This window comes from Columba livia, chromosome Z (assembly GCF_036013475.1).
Source record: "Columba livia isolate bColLiv1 breed racing homer chromosome Z, bColLiv1.pat.W.v2, whole genome shotgun sequence".
Lineage (NCBI taxonomy): Eukaryota > Metazoa > Chordata > Aves > Columbiformes > Columbidae > Columba > Columba livia.
In genome coordinates this window covers 80,078,875-80,092,582 of record NC_088642.1, presented here as the reverse complement: position 1 = coordinate 80,092,582, position 13,708 = coordinate 80,078,875, and the positions used below count along the sequence as shown (strand labels likewise).

Genomic DNA, 13,708 nt, shown 5'->3' with positions numbered 1-13,708 from the left:
ATTCCTCCAACAGCTGGAAGCACTCTAAGCAGGACATTTGAACAAGTTACTCAAGCATGATTTTCTAGGTGCACCAGCGTGCTCCAAGCTCCGCAGACATGTTTTTGACTTTATAAATCTTGCTCATTTAAAACATACCATTGAATTTCAGGCGTTCACTTTGGCACTGGATTGTATTCAAAGTGACATCTGAAGATCACACACATTTTTCACACTGCCAGAATATATTCCATGCTGCCAGACTTCAACTCAAAACTATGTTATTAAATACCACAGTGTATATTTTTCTGACTTTAAAACGACATTGGGGATAAACACAATCTAACCTTTGAGGGTGAAAACCATATGTGGGGTGCATTATGGAGAAGTCAGTCAAGTTCTAGTTGAAGATGTCCCTGCTCGTTGCAGGGGGCTGGACTAGATGGCCCTGAAGGTCCCTTCCAATGCAAGCCATTCTATGATAAGTGATGTGGATAATGTGACTTTGGATGCAGCATTCAAAAAAACTTCATATTTTCCTACATTACACACTACAGTAATTTCATGTCTCCTATGGTATAAAGTATGAATTGAATCTGAAGCAAACAGTTACCTGAGATGATATTAAACATCCTTGGGTTCAGGATAGCAGGACAAATCAGTCGAAGAAAAACAAAGCCACTGAAATAGGAAGAAAATGGTATTTTAAAAATAAAATCAGAGAATTAGTGTAAAATTGTGTCATCGTTAAGGATTAAAGTTGGTGTGGATTAGTGTGGAATCTTTTCTGCACCAACCAGCCAGCCTGCGCTCTGTGAATATGTTAACAAATTAAGGGTATCACGCTATGACTTCAGCTATGATAAGAGCTGAAAGAATGGGCATATTGATTTCCCAATTAAGGTGAATGATTGAAACCATATAGGAAGAACTTAGTAATATAAGTCGGTCACAGACCATGCCAGCTTCAAAAAGCTCCTGTATAACCTCATCTGGGTGTTCCTGCTCCACGGGGGGATTGCACTGGATGAGCTTTCCAGGGCCCTTCCAACCCCTGACATTCTGGGATTCTGTGAAAAAGGAGGATCCCTGATCTCCAACTTCCCAGCAGTTTTCCCTTGTCTGCTACAGGAAGACTTCCATCCCACAGGCACTGATGTCCATTAATGTCCACAGACTGGACATTAAGAACAATTTCTTCCCCAAAGGGCTGTGGGGCATTGGAACAGGCTGCCTAGGGCAGTGGCGGAGTCACCAGCCCCAGAGGGACTTAAAAGGTGCTTAGGCGAGATTCTTAGGGACATGGGTTAGTGCCAGACTTAGGCTGGGGTTGGACTTGACCTTAAAGGTCTTTTCCAACCAAAATGATTCAATGATTCTATGGCAGAACGCTACAGTGGAAAAATAACACGGTATCTGATACTTTCCTCCACAAAGTAGTTGTTCCCACCTAGAAAGCTGGGAGCAAAGTGCTCTGTTCTGACTGCAGAACTAGGAAATCACTCAACAGAAAACCAGAACAGCCTTCAGTAGCATGAGGAAAATCTCACTTTCTGCTAGTAGCAGGAGTAGAAAACATCCACCTCACGTTCATCTCGATTTCGACTAATTGCTACGCAATGAAGTGACATATGGATGAACTAAAGAAATCTGAATAATCTTCTGCTTTTTTCAGAGTGCTTGGACACTACCAATTGGTCTTCACTACAGCAATACCAAAGCGTGACTGCCTATTGGAGAAGGAAGGACACTTTACCTTGCCTGTTGATAAATACACAGTGACCATAATGTCCACGTTACTTGAAAATTACACACATTGTAGCGAGGTTAACACAATTTCCATATGTCCAAGACATACTGTTATATATGTTTCTTACTTCTCCAAGAACCATGATTTACGGGCTGGGAAGACAACAGTTCTTGGCCATACGCAAAGCTTCAGAGGTCGCTGCTCTCTACAGGTCTCACAAAGGTCAACTGTTGCTTTCAGAGAAGTTTTTCTTTCCCAGCACAACAAACTATTTTAGATTAGTTGGTAAAACTTGACAAAACGCAATAAATTACAAGTTAAAACTATTAGTAAAGCTATACTAACCTCTAAACTACATCGTCTTTTTCTGGCAAGGTTTTAACAATATGATTAACAATTTAGCAAACTCATAGTCCTTAGTCGGGATATTACGCCTCAAGAATCATAAACATATTAAATGTTTCTGTAACTGAGGGGAGTACTGCAGAGTTCTGTCACTGAAACAAGCATGGATGGCAACTCTGAAGTGTGTCCTTAACAAGACCTGATGAGATTATTTTCAGAATAAAGTGACAAGTAACTTACCTAACAACCCTGGTTCTCATGGTGGTGTTAGCCGGCCACTTATTTTGAACAGATTTCTGTAGGCACCCATAAATATACCTCAATGTCCTGCAAAAGCAATAGCTAATTACTCATTCCATTAAACTTACATAATCAAAAAGGGTCCAAGACCAACCTCCCCGTTGATGCAGAACTTGTATAAATTCTAAAGATAATTCAGACATAAGCTTTAAATTAACTTGAACTAAGAGTTAAATTGTAAATTAATAAATTTATAAAGATTCAATTTCTAAATTTAAAAAATTGTATTAAAAATATATTTATAAATAGGAAGAGAAACCTTCATTAACACACAATTCCATATGTGATTCAGTAATCATTAAGATGTTTTTCAAATTATTTATAGCTGTTTCATGTTTAAGTAGTATTCCCATTTAAAAAAAGACAATTTTGAAGGTTTGATTTTTCTTCTTTTAATTGAACAACAACTATTCTTTCCATACATGAAGGTCAGGTGTTTAAAAGTTAGGCAACCACAGCAGTAGTCCTCTCCCATTAGAAATGGGAAAATTCTGGTGTACCTCAGACAATGCATCATACACTTGAAAGGAGGGCAACGCTTAATGCTGACCTTGCCAGTACTAACACAAAATAAATACTTATGTGCTACTCTGCCATCTCAAAATTGAGGATTTTGTTTAACATCTAACGACACAGTGAGAGGAATCTGTTCGTGCACCCCACCTTTTATCGGATGGTTCAAATCTAAACTATGAACACAAGTTATTTTAGCAATTAAAAAAAGGAAGAATAAAGCACCTCTGCATTTCCCAGAAAGAGAGAAGCAATCTGAGCACAGTATCATTCTACTACTACCTGCTTCTACTTTTAATATGCTGTTAATAATTCCATCTCTTTATCAAGGGAGGAGGACTGGAAATAATTTGTAATCAACTTACACATACATAATTACACGCTAACTGCCACTGTCTTCTACCTTTTTGTGGAAATACGAGCTTGATTATTTTTCTTATTCTTCTTTCCCCGACCTACTGGCTCTAGTATTTTCTCCTTGAAAGAAAAGCCAGAGGCTTTTGCAAAAAACACTAATAAATCCTGAAAGTGTTATTTTTTTCCCCATCCACATTCCTCTGTGTGCACAGAGCAACCCTAAAGCCACTAATCTTATGACTGATTAGCAGAAGACAAACGGGTAAGAACATCATTTTAAGGTGCAGTATAATTCACACAAACAAGAGATTTCAAATGCAAATCTGAGCAGAAAAGTGCAAACTTACGGAGGCAGTATCTCTGCAGCCATGAATATTTTCTCCACCAATTCTGAAAGGATACTAAGTAGATGTGCCAAATTTGTGTTAACATCTTCGTTTTTTTCTAACTTTGAGGGATTTAACTAAAACAAAAAGAGAAAGAAAAAATTATGTTTCTTCTCCCAACTAGAATTACATATTTATTTTCATAATATTACACACTGAATACTTCTTCAAAGTAAATTAAATATTCTGCTGCTGTACAAGTCTTTTACAGAACTCACAAGTCTGTTTCAATGGCTACTCAGGAAATATGAAGAAGCAATGGTTTTAAGTTCTATTACACTGGGCTTTTAACAGCTCACATTTTCACCATTATCCATCCACATCACATTTTTGTCTCTTTCCATCCAAATTCCCGAGGACTCCCATCCTTTCTACAATTAAGTTAAACACAGAAGTTAGGAGGGTCATTTTAAAAACAGCTTCAGGACCAATAACAAATCATTTAATATTCAGGAAGTTTTAAATTGAAACTAAAGTTCAGACATTGACTGCTACAGTATCTTGTGTTTAGTAGCAGTTACTTAGGTCAGGACATTCAGTAACTGCTACGGAACAGCCTACAATTGCGAAAGAATAAATAGATAATTTACAAAAAACAAACAAACAAAACTTTAAAAATTCTACTACATATATTGTTCAAAGCCAAAATCTAGGAAAAAAAAAATCTCTTAATAAATTCAGTTCCTGTATTTTTCATGTAAACACATTTTGCTTCTGAGAGATTAACAAACGTCTCTGAAGCTAATATTTAATGCAAACATAAAACAACTGGTAGATAATCGGGTCAACAAAGCAAAATGTTTAGAAACGTAGTTCAAGGTATCACCTCACAGGACTGCTTGCTCTCCATTATCTTTAATATAGAGTCCTTCAGTGCGTGGTGAACAAAACTTGTTGCTGTGGCTTTCATGTACTGCTCCATCAGTGTACTTGCTAAAGTGGTGGCACGAAACAAGGTAGTCGCTTCATCTGTAACAACAAAAAAGAAGACAACAAAGTGAAAAGTTCAGAAGAAGAGACAAAATGCAGAGGAAAAATGTGCTGCGTTTACACTTTGATATTTGTTGTAACCAGAGGAGGAGGAAAAAAAAGGAAGGCCGGAGTTCCAGTAAACATCAGTGTAATTCAGTGCATACCTTCCATGCTTATCTCCCTGTCATTTAGTGTTCGTAACAACAAGGACTCAAGCTTTTCATGAAGAAAAATCTTCAATAAAATGCCAGCCAACAGTGTTCTGTCCTGTCCGCAAACATGGGATAAGGCATAGACTACATGAAGTTCTTTCTGGAGTATAAGCTGAAAGAAAAACAGAATTTTAAAACATTCAGAAGCTCCTGAACATATAACATATAACAGCTCTGGAGAAACTGATCTTATACATCTGTAGAGATATACAGATGTCACAATAAATATAATTTAATGATGTCAACCAGTGTTATTAAAATCTGTCAAACAACCAAGAAAGTGAGTTATGCCAGATAAACCAAGGGAAGTTAAACAACTTCATACCTCTTTAAACTCACTGTACTCCTCTTCTGGCATGATCTTCTCCATAGAATATCGTGCTCGAACACGCAAAGATCCTGGCTCAATACCCTTTAATGGTACATGGGAACTGAGTTGAAACCACTCGTCTGTTGCATGTCCTTTTTGTAATCGGCTTAATTGGCAACGCATAAACACTTAAGAAAAAAACATGGTTCAAATAAGTTATCTCCAGCAAAGCAGTCCTACTATAGAATAAAAAAAAAGTTTAGTTTCAGCACATGTCATCTTGTTTCAGCAAAAGAGTAATCAATATTTTTGCCATCAATATATTGACAGATTCACACTTCAATGGTTTAACAGACTCCAGTAAACCGAAGAAGAAATGTAAAGTGTTTAGTAAAGGATGTATACATAGACATTCAAAAACGCTGCACAGATATCGACACATTTTTCTTTGTAACACTCAAGCAGCCGAGTAAAAAGGTGCTACTCTGCAATTCCAGGTAGCAGTCATAAGTTAAACACAGATAAAGTGTTTGGAATTCACTGTCCTCTTTCCGGCCTTGGGCTCATACCACCATCAGGTCTGCTCCTTGACCGCTGTGTAACTTCTTACTATTTATCATTATCATGTCGTTATGAAAACGGCCACATGTATTTGTTGTACTAACTCACAGGTTAAGGCTGTGACAGTTCATGAAAATTACATAAAAAGGTGTTCCCGAGCAACCTGCTGCCCAGATCATGACGGAAGTCAACTCAAGAATGGCCAGCTCCTTAATTCAGCTTTCAGTGGGGCTGGTACCCTGAAATTGCCACATTTTAGCCTCTCGGTCTGGATCTTTCAAACACACACCCTCACTTTCCATGACTTTCACACCTCCTCACATTAAAAAGAAACAAAACCAAACCGAAGCAAAACCAACCAAAACCACAAACCAAAGACCTCTCCAACTCTTTTCATATTCCTGCAAAGCCCATACACCACAGCGCCTTGCAGAAATTGTCAACGGTTCCAGACGACTTCCCGCAGCCCTGGGGTTGCAAATGCACAGCAGGATATGCTTTGATACCGGAACAGGAAAACTTCACATTTATAATGCTCGCTTCAGGACATTCCTGTTGCCTATTTCGTATTCTTTGCAGCTGATAAACTAATACAAGCTAATGCATTCAAATCAGTCAAGCAGTGTGAAAAACAATTCATCATCACCTGCTACTTGTCACCAGTGTGGATGTGACTATGTCTTTAGGCCAGATAAGTGACTTTCCTAGAATATTTCTCCCCAGCATGAAAGCTTCTGTACCCACTACTAGGAAATGTGTTTTGCTTCTTATTTTGTTTGCACATTTAAGGCACGTGTATCTCTGGTGACTTAAATGCAGGATCTAGAATAAACTGATCGTTTCATTCTTCCCTGTGGTTGTAGCAGAACTTCATAGCTATAATATAAATACTATAACCGTGCTTTGATTTTTTTTTTTTTTAAAAAAATGCCATAACAGAAATATCTGTACAAGAACTACAGAATAGTTGCTGTCGTCATTTATATTCAATAACTTTAAAGGAACAAGACTTGCTCCCATATAGCGACTTGCACTGAACTGGTAGGCTACCTTCAGCAAGAGACCGCTATTAGTCGAAAGATTGAGGCTGTTTACACTTTGCAATCCAACCCATTTTGAAAGAGAAACAAATACGCAGAAAGTCATCAAAAGAAACAAGAGCTGATCTCTCCGGACACAGGTAAGAATTCTCTTCACAACGATCCTGATCCAACAAGAATCGCAATGTTTTCTATGAGTAGCATTGGTACAGAAAAGTAGAAGACTGATGTTTCTTAATGGTTTATTTGCTAATGAGACTTCAGGCATAATATTTAGTGACAAGATTGTATTTTGATTGTTAATAATCAGAATCTGGGAATCAAAATGGAAAGTCGTTTGAACTTCAGTCTGTTCCAGTCCTCAGAGTGGAAATTAACCTGAATCTACCACGAAGCCTTTGTCTAACCCAGACAGAACAAAATGGAGCCATAAAAAAACCCTAGAAGAATTCCGATTTCTGTTTCAGAATCAAAGCCGTTTGAAATCGGGAGAAAGAGGAAATTGCTCAATATACGGACACATTAAATCCTGCCTTTCGCAGTCACGAGCCACTGCCTCGTTAGCACAGCCCATCCTCCTGTAATTCTTTACTAATTCAGTTCGCAGCAGCAGGTGAAGTCTGCTAATACATTCTAGGGTTTTATTTTTTTCAAGACATATTATATATTTTTATTTTAATAAATCCTTCTGCAGCTTTGAGCCAGAGAAACAAAGAAAAATTTAAATAGAATTGATACTAAACTGATGGGTTTCATTTCTGACTATTTGACATACTTCTGAAAAACAAAAATACAACAATAATTATGGAACACTCAAAGCAGGCAAACTTCAAAGACTTGAAAACTCACCAAATATTTTAAAATACTGAAAAAATTAGCCTTCGTGGTAGTATCATTTTGGTATTTAACTTGTATGTTACGACAAAAGAAACAAAGCAATGAGACCAAAACCAGAGTTTTGGCCCTTCAATCTGCATGACATGGTGAGAAAAGCAAGCTGAAAACGCTGATTTAACCAATAAACTGGGAAATCAGTAGTGCCAGACTCCCTGAGAGCCACGGCTGAAATGGAGAACATGGAAAAGAACTAATTCCCCTGTTACTGAAGAATTCAATGGTTATTCAGGCAATGCAGCACACAGGTATGTTACGTCTGGTTTTGCTGAAGTTTTCCCCTGCACTCCATGTATTTTATAGGGTTGGGGGTATCTGCAGAGATGTGCATTAATTCAAGTTAATTTAGTCTAATCCAAAACATAACAACTATTGGGTGATGCTGTACGAGTGTTCCTAACTGCAATCAAAGCGCTTGCCCAATGCTGCTCCTGACCTAGGAAAGGAAGAGTTGTATCACCTCCCATCAGATGCATCCAAAGCCAACACAACCTCCTTCGTCTGGACAGAGAGGAGAAAACTACAGAAACACTCTTAAAGAAGTTACTTAAGTACCCCATTCAAGAATTAAGAGCTTCGGTGTGAATAGGTAATGAGTTTTCCAGCTCAAATGAACAGAACAGCACAAGAACATGGTCACGAAATCAAGAAATTAGCACTGAGGCATATAAAACACGCCAAGAGCACAATATATGCAAAAACTGAGAACTACAATAGATTATAAATACTCTGACAGGCTTTGGAACAGACATCTCTGAACACAATAGAAAAAAGGAAGAGAAATCTTGGAACAAATCTGAAGGTGGGTGGGAGGCAGAGGCTGAAGGTGCTGCAGAACAAGTAAGGTGAGAAACAAGATACCTTGATTAACAGAAGAAAAACATATTGTGTGGGAAGAGAAAAAAAAATAGAAACAAAATATTCTCTGTAAGAGCTCAGAATCCACATTCTTCAAACCAAGACCTTTATTTTCTTGAAAGCTGACAGGTCTTACCAGCGTGCCATTGCTGGAGCAGAAACAAAACCATAGTTAAAGAAATAGCTGTCTAGGAAACACAGGGAAAATAAGTTATTGGGAACTTCTGTAGAAGGCAGAAGAAAATATGGATTCTTTCCCATTTGAAGTGACACAAAAAACCTGAAAAGGAATTCCATGGAATTAGGCTTAAAAAAAAAAAATCTGTGGAATTTATAATTTAATGGAGCGGACTAATACTGGCAGCTTCTCTTTCCTCTTGCTTTCCGGTAAGCAGAGCCGTTGTATATAACAGAATAGATACCCTAGAGCAGAGCTATAGGATATATAGGACTGCACTATTGTGAATTTTATTACTAAAAAACATGCAAGTTAATGGAAAGCCGTTCCCAGCTATCTAAAACATACAAACACAGCAGTATGGCGAGCATAAAAATATACTTAATTATCTTGTGAATGATGTTTGACAAGAGTAATGAAAACCACACAAAGTATCCATTGCTGACATACATACATGCATCTTTTACAGAAAAATACTTACATATATCTGGATCTTTACTTTTCTTTGTTTTGTTACTAAGGCTTATTTCAAATCTATTAATATCAGATGAAAGATCACTAGGAGAAAAGACAGAAAGCCTCGATTAATACTATACTTGGCTGGCATTTAAGATTATTCTAAACTCATTTCTATCCTGCTCATTATCAATCAAAGGCACTTTAGTAATGATCATATTTAGATGCCTGCATAAAATTCTGAGCATGCAGAAATTGGCTGAAAGGTTGCTGCTTTATAACAGTGTTTTTAAAAAGCATACGTAAAACAGCACAGTGTTAAGAATCTTAAATGCAACGCAATTTACAAGTGAAATTCAGTAATTCAAGAAGATTAAGACTCACTCAAAGACGAATTCTTCCGACCACACAGGGTTCTGCCCTTCCCTGATATGTGTTTTTGCTACCTGGACGCTGTTCAGGTAGATGTTACAATATGGGTTAGTAAAATGCTTTACTGGGAGCGTATGAGCTTCTTCTACATGCAAAATGAGACTGCTGACCTAAGGGGAAAAAAAGCAAACATACACAAAATTTACTTTTTGTTCCTAAAACAGGAACACAGGACACATGAATAGATTATTTTTTATCCACTGTGTGAAAGCTTAACATTAATATACGAGTACTGAATACAAGTGAAAATTTGCTAATAAAAAGAGCAAAGAACAGAAGTAACGGAACAATATTTTAAGAAGCACCAGTGACAAATAAGAGTAACCCAAATAACTACTGAAAACAAAGCTCCACCCCATGTTTTTAAGGCATATTGTTTTTTTCTTTTTAAAAAAGCCTGAGGCATTAGAATTTGCAAATACTAACTTTTCTATGAAAAAATTTACTGAAATCAAAGGCTGGCACCTTGAGTGAGAGCCACGAACAATTCTAAACACAGCGGCTTATAAGCACAATGGCTTATTTGGTGCTTTCCTAACAGATTATGTAAAATTCCCTTGTGCAACTCATTACATTCTATTCTATTCCTTTATGCAGATGGGTATTGTTTTCACTTTTTGAAGTAAATAATTATTTCAGACTGTCGTGCTCTTTGCTTTTGCAGCTTGAAACCCCCAATTCCACCAGCCACTTTACCTGTGAATCCACTTAACTTAGTTAATATTTCAGAATTATCCAAACATCTTTAATGTTAACTACAGACCACCTGGGTGTCCTGAAAAACATCCTGTTTTATTCCTTTCACCACTGTCTGTTAGAACAGCTATACTCAATATTCCTAACATTCAAAAGTATTTGGCGTATTTTCCTGCTACTCTCCAATCACTACAGACTAAGCCATTTCTGACTATCTGTTCTCTACCTCTGAGGAAATCCTCACACATTCAGCATTTTTAAGAGGCCAAGAGAAATTAAGCCACGAGCACGGTTCAGCATTTATTTGTTACTGCAATTGCATAATATTAAACGAGTATCTTGTTTACGCGTCACATGGAGTCTGTCAAATTTCTAAAGCCTCCTGTACGTGGTAAATTTTAGAAGATAATACAAACTTCTTTACGCTTTTACTCAAATGTAGTCAGAAAATAATACCTAGTAATAAACATGCAGATTCCCTAAGCCACTTTGCTTTTTAGGCATGTAGATATTATAACAAAGTGTATGTCACTCTCCCTGGTTTCACAAGCGGAGTGAATAACTCCAAACAGGAAAGTAAGTACATGCAGGATTTAATGCTGTTGAAAGGAAAATTCTGATATTTATCAGTATTGTTTTGCAACAAGGAGATAAAACACTCCTCTCCATGCACCGCCAACCCCATCGTATCAGCTTCACCTGACGTAGACGTTTATTTGATGTTCCTGGACTGGTTTTTCTTAAACTGCAAAACATCTGCAGAGCTTTCATCCAGTCCTAAGAGGGAAGGACACAGAACAATGTAATGAAGTCAGATACAGCTTCTTGCAGTGAACAGACGTATCTAAAAAAGCATACATGATGTTTTCCCTTTCGCTTGGCAAAACCTAAGTTTTCTGTAATTCCAGGAGTATGCAAGTTTGAATATTAAAGCAAAACCCTTACCTTTACTGAGCAAAATTTAAGAAAGTATTTGCGAATCTGAACCATTTTCTCTTTTAGAAATATCAGGCATTACTAATGGATATGCAGTGTGACCCTTTCCAATCTTCCGGTCTAGTACTACTACATGAAATTACAAATGCTATATAAAATGAAGAGAAACTTGTTTGCTTCTGAGAAAATTACAAAATTACTGATTATTCTCTCCAGTACTTCCATATGGCAGTCGTAACAAAACCTAAAACAACATTAACAGAGAAACACAGAGCGCACATGCAACATTCCCCACTTTGCTCACAAATGCGAACGGCAGAGCGGATGGATTCCATTTTGAGCATGGAAATAAAGAGGTTGTCTAACAACAAACCGACTGTAGAACCTTTGTGTGTATTTTTTTTAAACAAATAAGCTGCTAAGAGGCACCGCCAGCCCGCCAGGTCACCTCGGAAAAAGTCACTGCAGAGCGAAGGGAGGAGCTCTGGAAGGGGCCTTTGGAAGGTGGAAGATTTGTTACAGTCACATTCTCTTACAAAGCACAAAATTCAGGTTTTGGCCAACAGTCTTAAGTCTGATATCTCAAAGACCTGCTATCTATTCTCAAAGTACAGTTTTAAAACGTCACTGAAAAAGCCACAGCACTGTCTCAATCCTACCCTCCACCACACTTAGAATCACAGGAACGCGTCCTGCAGGTGTTCTCAGCCTGGACCGCTTTGCAGGTCGGGTTTCAGCTTTCACAAGCTTCACGGTAGGAAAAGCTTTTAGACGTGCATCGCAAAGCTCCAGTGGCTCGTTTCTGTGTTCCCAGAAGGAGCAACTGAAGAAACAAACAACTCCTAAATATCCCAAGAGAAATATTTCCTGGGTGCACAGTACACCTCTGCACTCACTCACGGCAGGAAAACCTTTCCCGTCGAACGTCAGATCTTACACCGTTGAGAACGAACACGTGCCGCAGTGAGAAGAGCGACAGCAGCACGCGAGGCCACGTTCCACACTTGCTTTTGTTTTGTCCACAACAATAAAGACGACATGCACTCCACAGGATGGCACAGCTTTCAGAGTTATTTGTCACACAATATGCAAATAAAACTATCCTTCTAATGTTACAAAATAAAGAATGCTGAACTTTCTCAAGAGAGAAACACCTATGAACTTCCCTGAGCCAAAGCTGTACTATTAAAATAACCAACTGTATTCTGTATAAATGAAGTGAACAGCCTGTTAAGCAGATCAAGACCAAAAGTAGATTATACAAAATGTTCAGGGAACAAGACAGGGTGTTCTGTCTTCTACACATTCTTAATTCCTTTAATTTCTAGAACACAAAAGACATTGCAGATGTGACAAATGTACAGTGATGAGTGTGGAAATCAAGGTATATATTCTCAATTACTATACAGCACGCTGATTCTCAAAGACAGTAAAAGTCGTGTGACAAATGTGACAAATGGCACATCATCATTCTGATGTCATCTCAGCAACTTTTACGAATGTGTATTAATTTAACAAGAAAATTCGTGCTTTCCTTTATATAGAGGATAAGAAGAATTCTTAATTTATATAGCCTTGATGCTCTGGTGAATAGCAGTCTATTATGAGTACTCTAAACAGCTTTAATTCCATTCAAACAAAATCAAACACAAAGCTTAACTTTGGATGGAACAAGTATACTTCAGGGCTGTGGACTTTCAGAGCTGCAACCTTAATAAATAAGGACATTTTCTCATCTCATCTCCTGCTGGTGAGTGAACTTCAGAGAGTTGAGCTCCTATCCTACAATTCTTCATCAGCAAACATAACCTCTAGCAACTAAAGGATGCCAAATAATGGAACTTGTCCAAATTAAAGCCCCCAGCGACAGGTAACAGAGGTGCTGGATTTTCAGCACAAACTGTTCCCCTTACAGATCCACTTCTACTCCATTTTAACACCTGCTAATGTAGACACAGTCACTATTTGTGATACACATGCAAAGCTGTTTCAAGGAGGACAATATCATTAGACACCACAAGACAAAAAGTCACTTCTTAAACTATATTTACCAACAAAAACCTCTCACCTGAGCTTGTTCTGGAGTTTCGCCCGCGAAGTAGAAGATGTAATGCTCTTCACTAAAGTGCTGAACTACTATCTGAAAACAGTTTGGCCTTAAAAATAAACAAATATAAATTTTAGTAATCTCTGTAAAATTAACAGACACTTTCACTTGTTGATCTGTGCCAAAATGAAGTTTACACTGAACAAATATGTTTCTGCTCTTTGTAAGAATCATTGAATCAGTTCTTTGTTCTGTACATGTAGCATCATCACACACGGAAAGAGGAAGAACTCCAACCAGAACATTCCCCAAGTGCTTCAAAACTCTATTTGTTTTTAATGTATTATTTCATTTCAAGAAAACAACAGTATCACTAATTTGTTTTGGAATACTGAGAAGCTTTCAGAACAGTCTGTACTGAACAGGCGTGTATGCCGACCTAGAATCGAGGCAAAAAAGGCATCTGGTAATGGACAAGTCAACAAG

At 37.7% G+C, this 13,708-nt stretch overlaps 1 protein-coding gene across 1 annotated transcript in view; it reads right to left on the bottom strand.

Annotated features, from left to right (window-relative positions):
* RASA1 (RAS p21 protein activator 1) overlaps positions 1 to 13,708 on the bottom strand; it is a 60,449-nt gene that overhangs the window by 7,642 nt on the left and 39,099 nt on the right. The window contains exons 12-21 of the mRNA XM_065046492.1: positions 13,244 to 13,331; positions 10,939 to 11,016; positions 9,496 to 9,653; positions 9,137 to 9,213; positions 5,140 to 5,312; positions 4,767 to 4,926; positions 4,457 to 4,599; positions 3,592 to 3,707; positions 2,315 to 2,401; positions 593 to 660 (exon numbers count right to left, since the gene is read on the bottom strand). Of these exons, the coding sequence (XP_064902564.1) occupies positions 593 to 660; positions 2,315 to 2,401; positions 3,592 to 3,707; positions 4,457 to 4,599; positions 4,767 to 4,926; positions 5,140 to 5,312; positions 9,137 to 9,213; positions 9,496 to 9,653; positions 10,939 to 11,016; positions 13,244 to 13,331 (1,148 nt within the window). The remainder of the gene's footprint in view (positions 1 to 592; positions 661 to 2,314; positions 2,402 to 3,591; positions 3,708 to 4,456; positions 4,600 to 4,766; positions 4,927 to 5,139; positions 5,313 to 9,136; positions 9,214 to 9,495; positions 9,654 to 10,938; positions 11,017 to 13,243; positions 13,332 to 13,708) is intronic.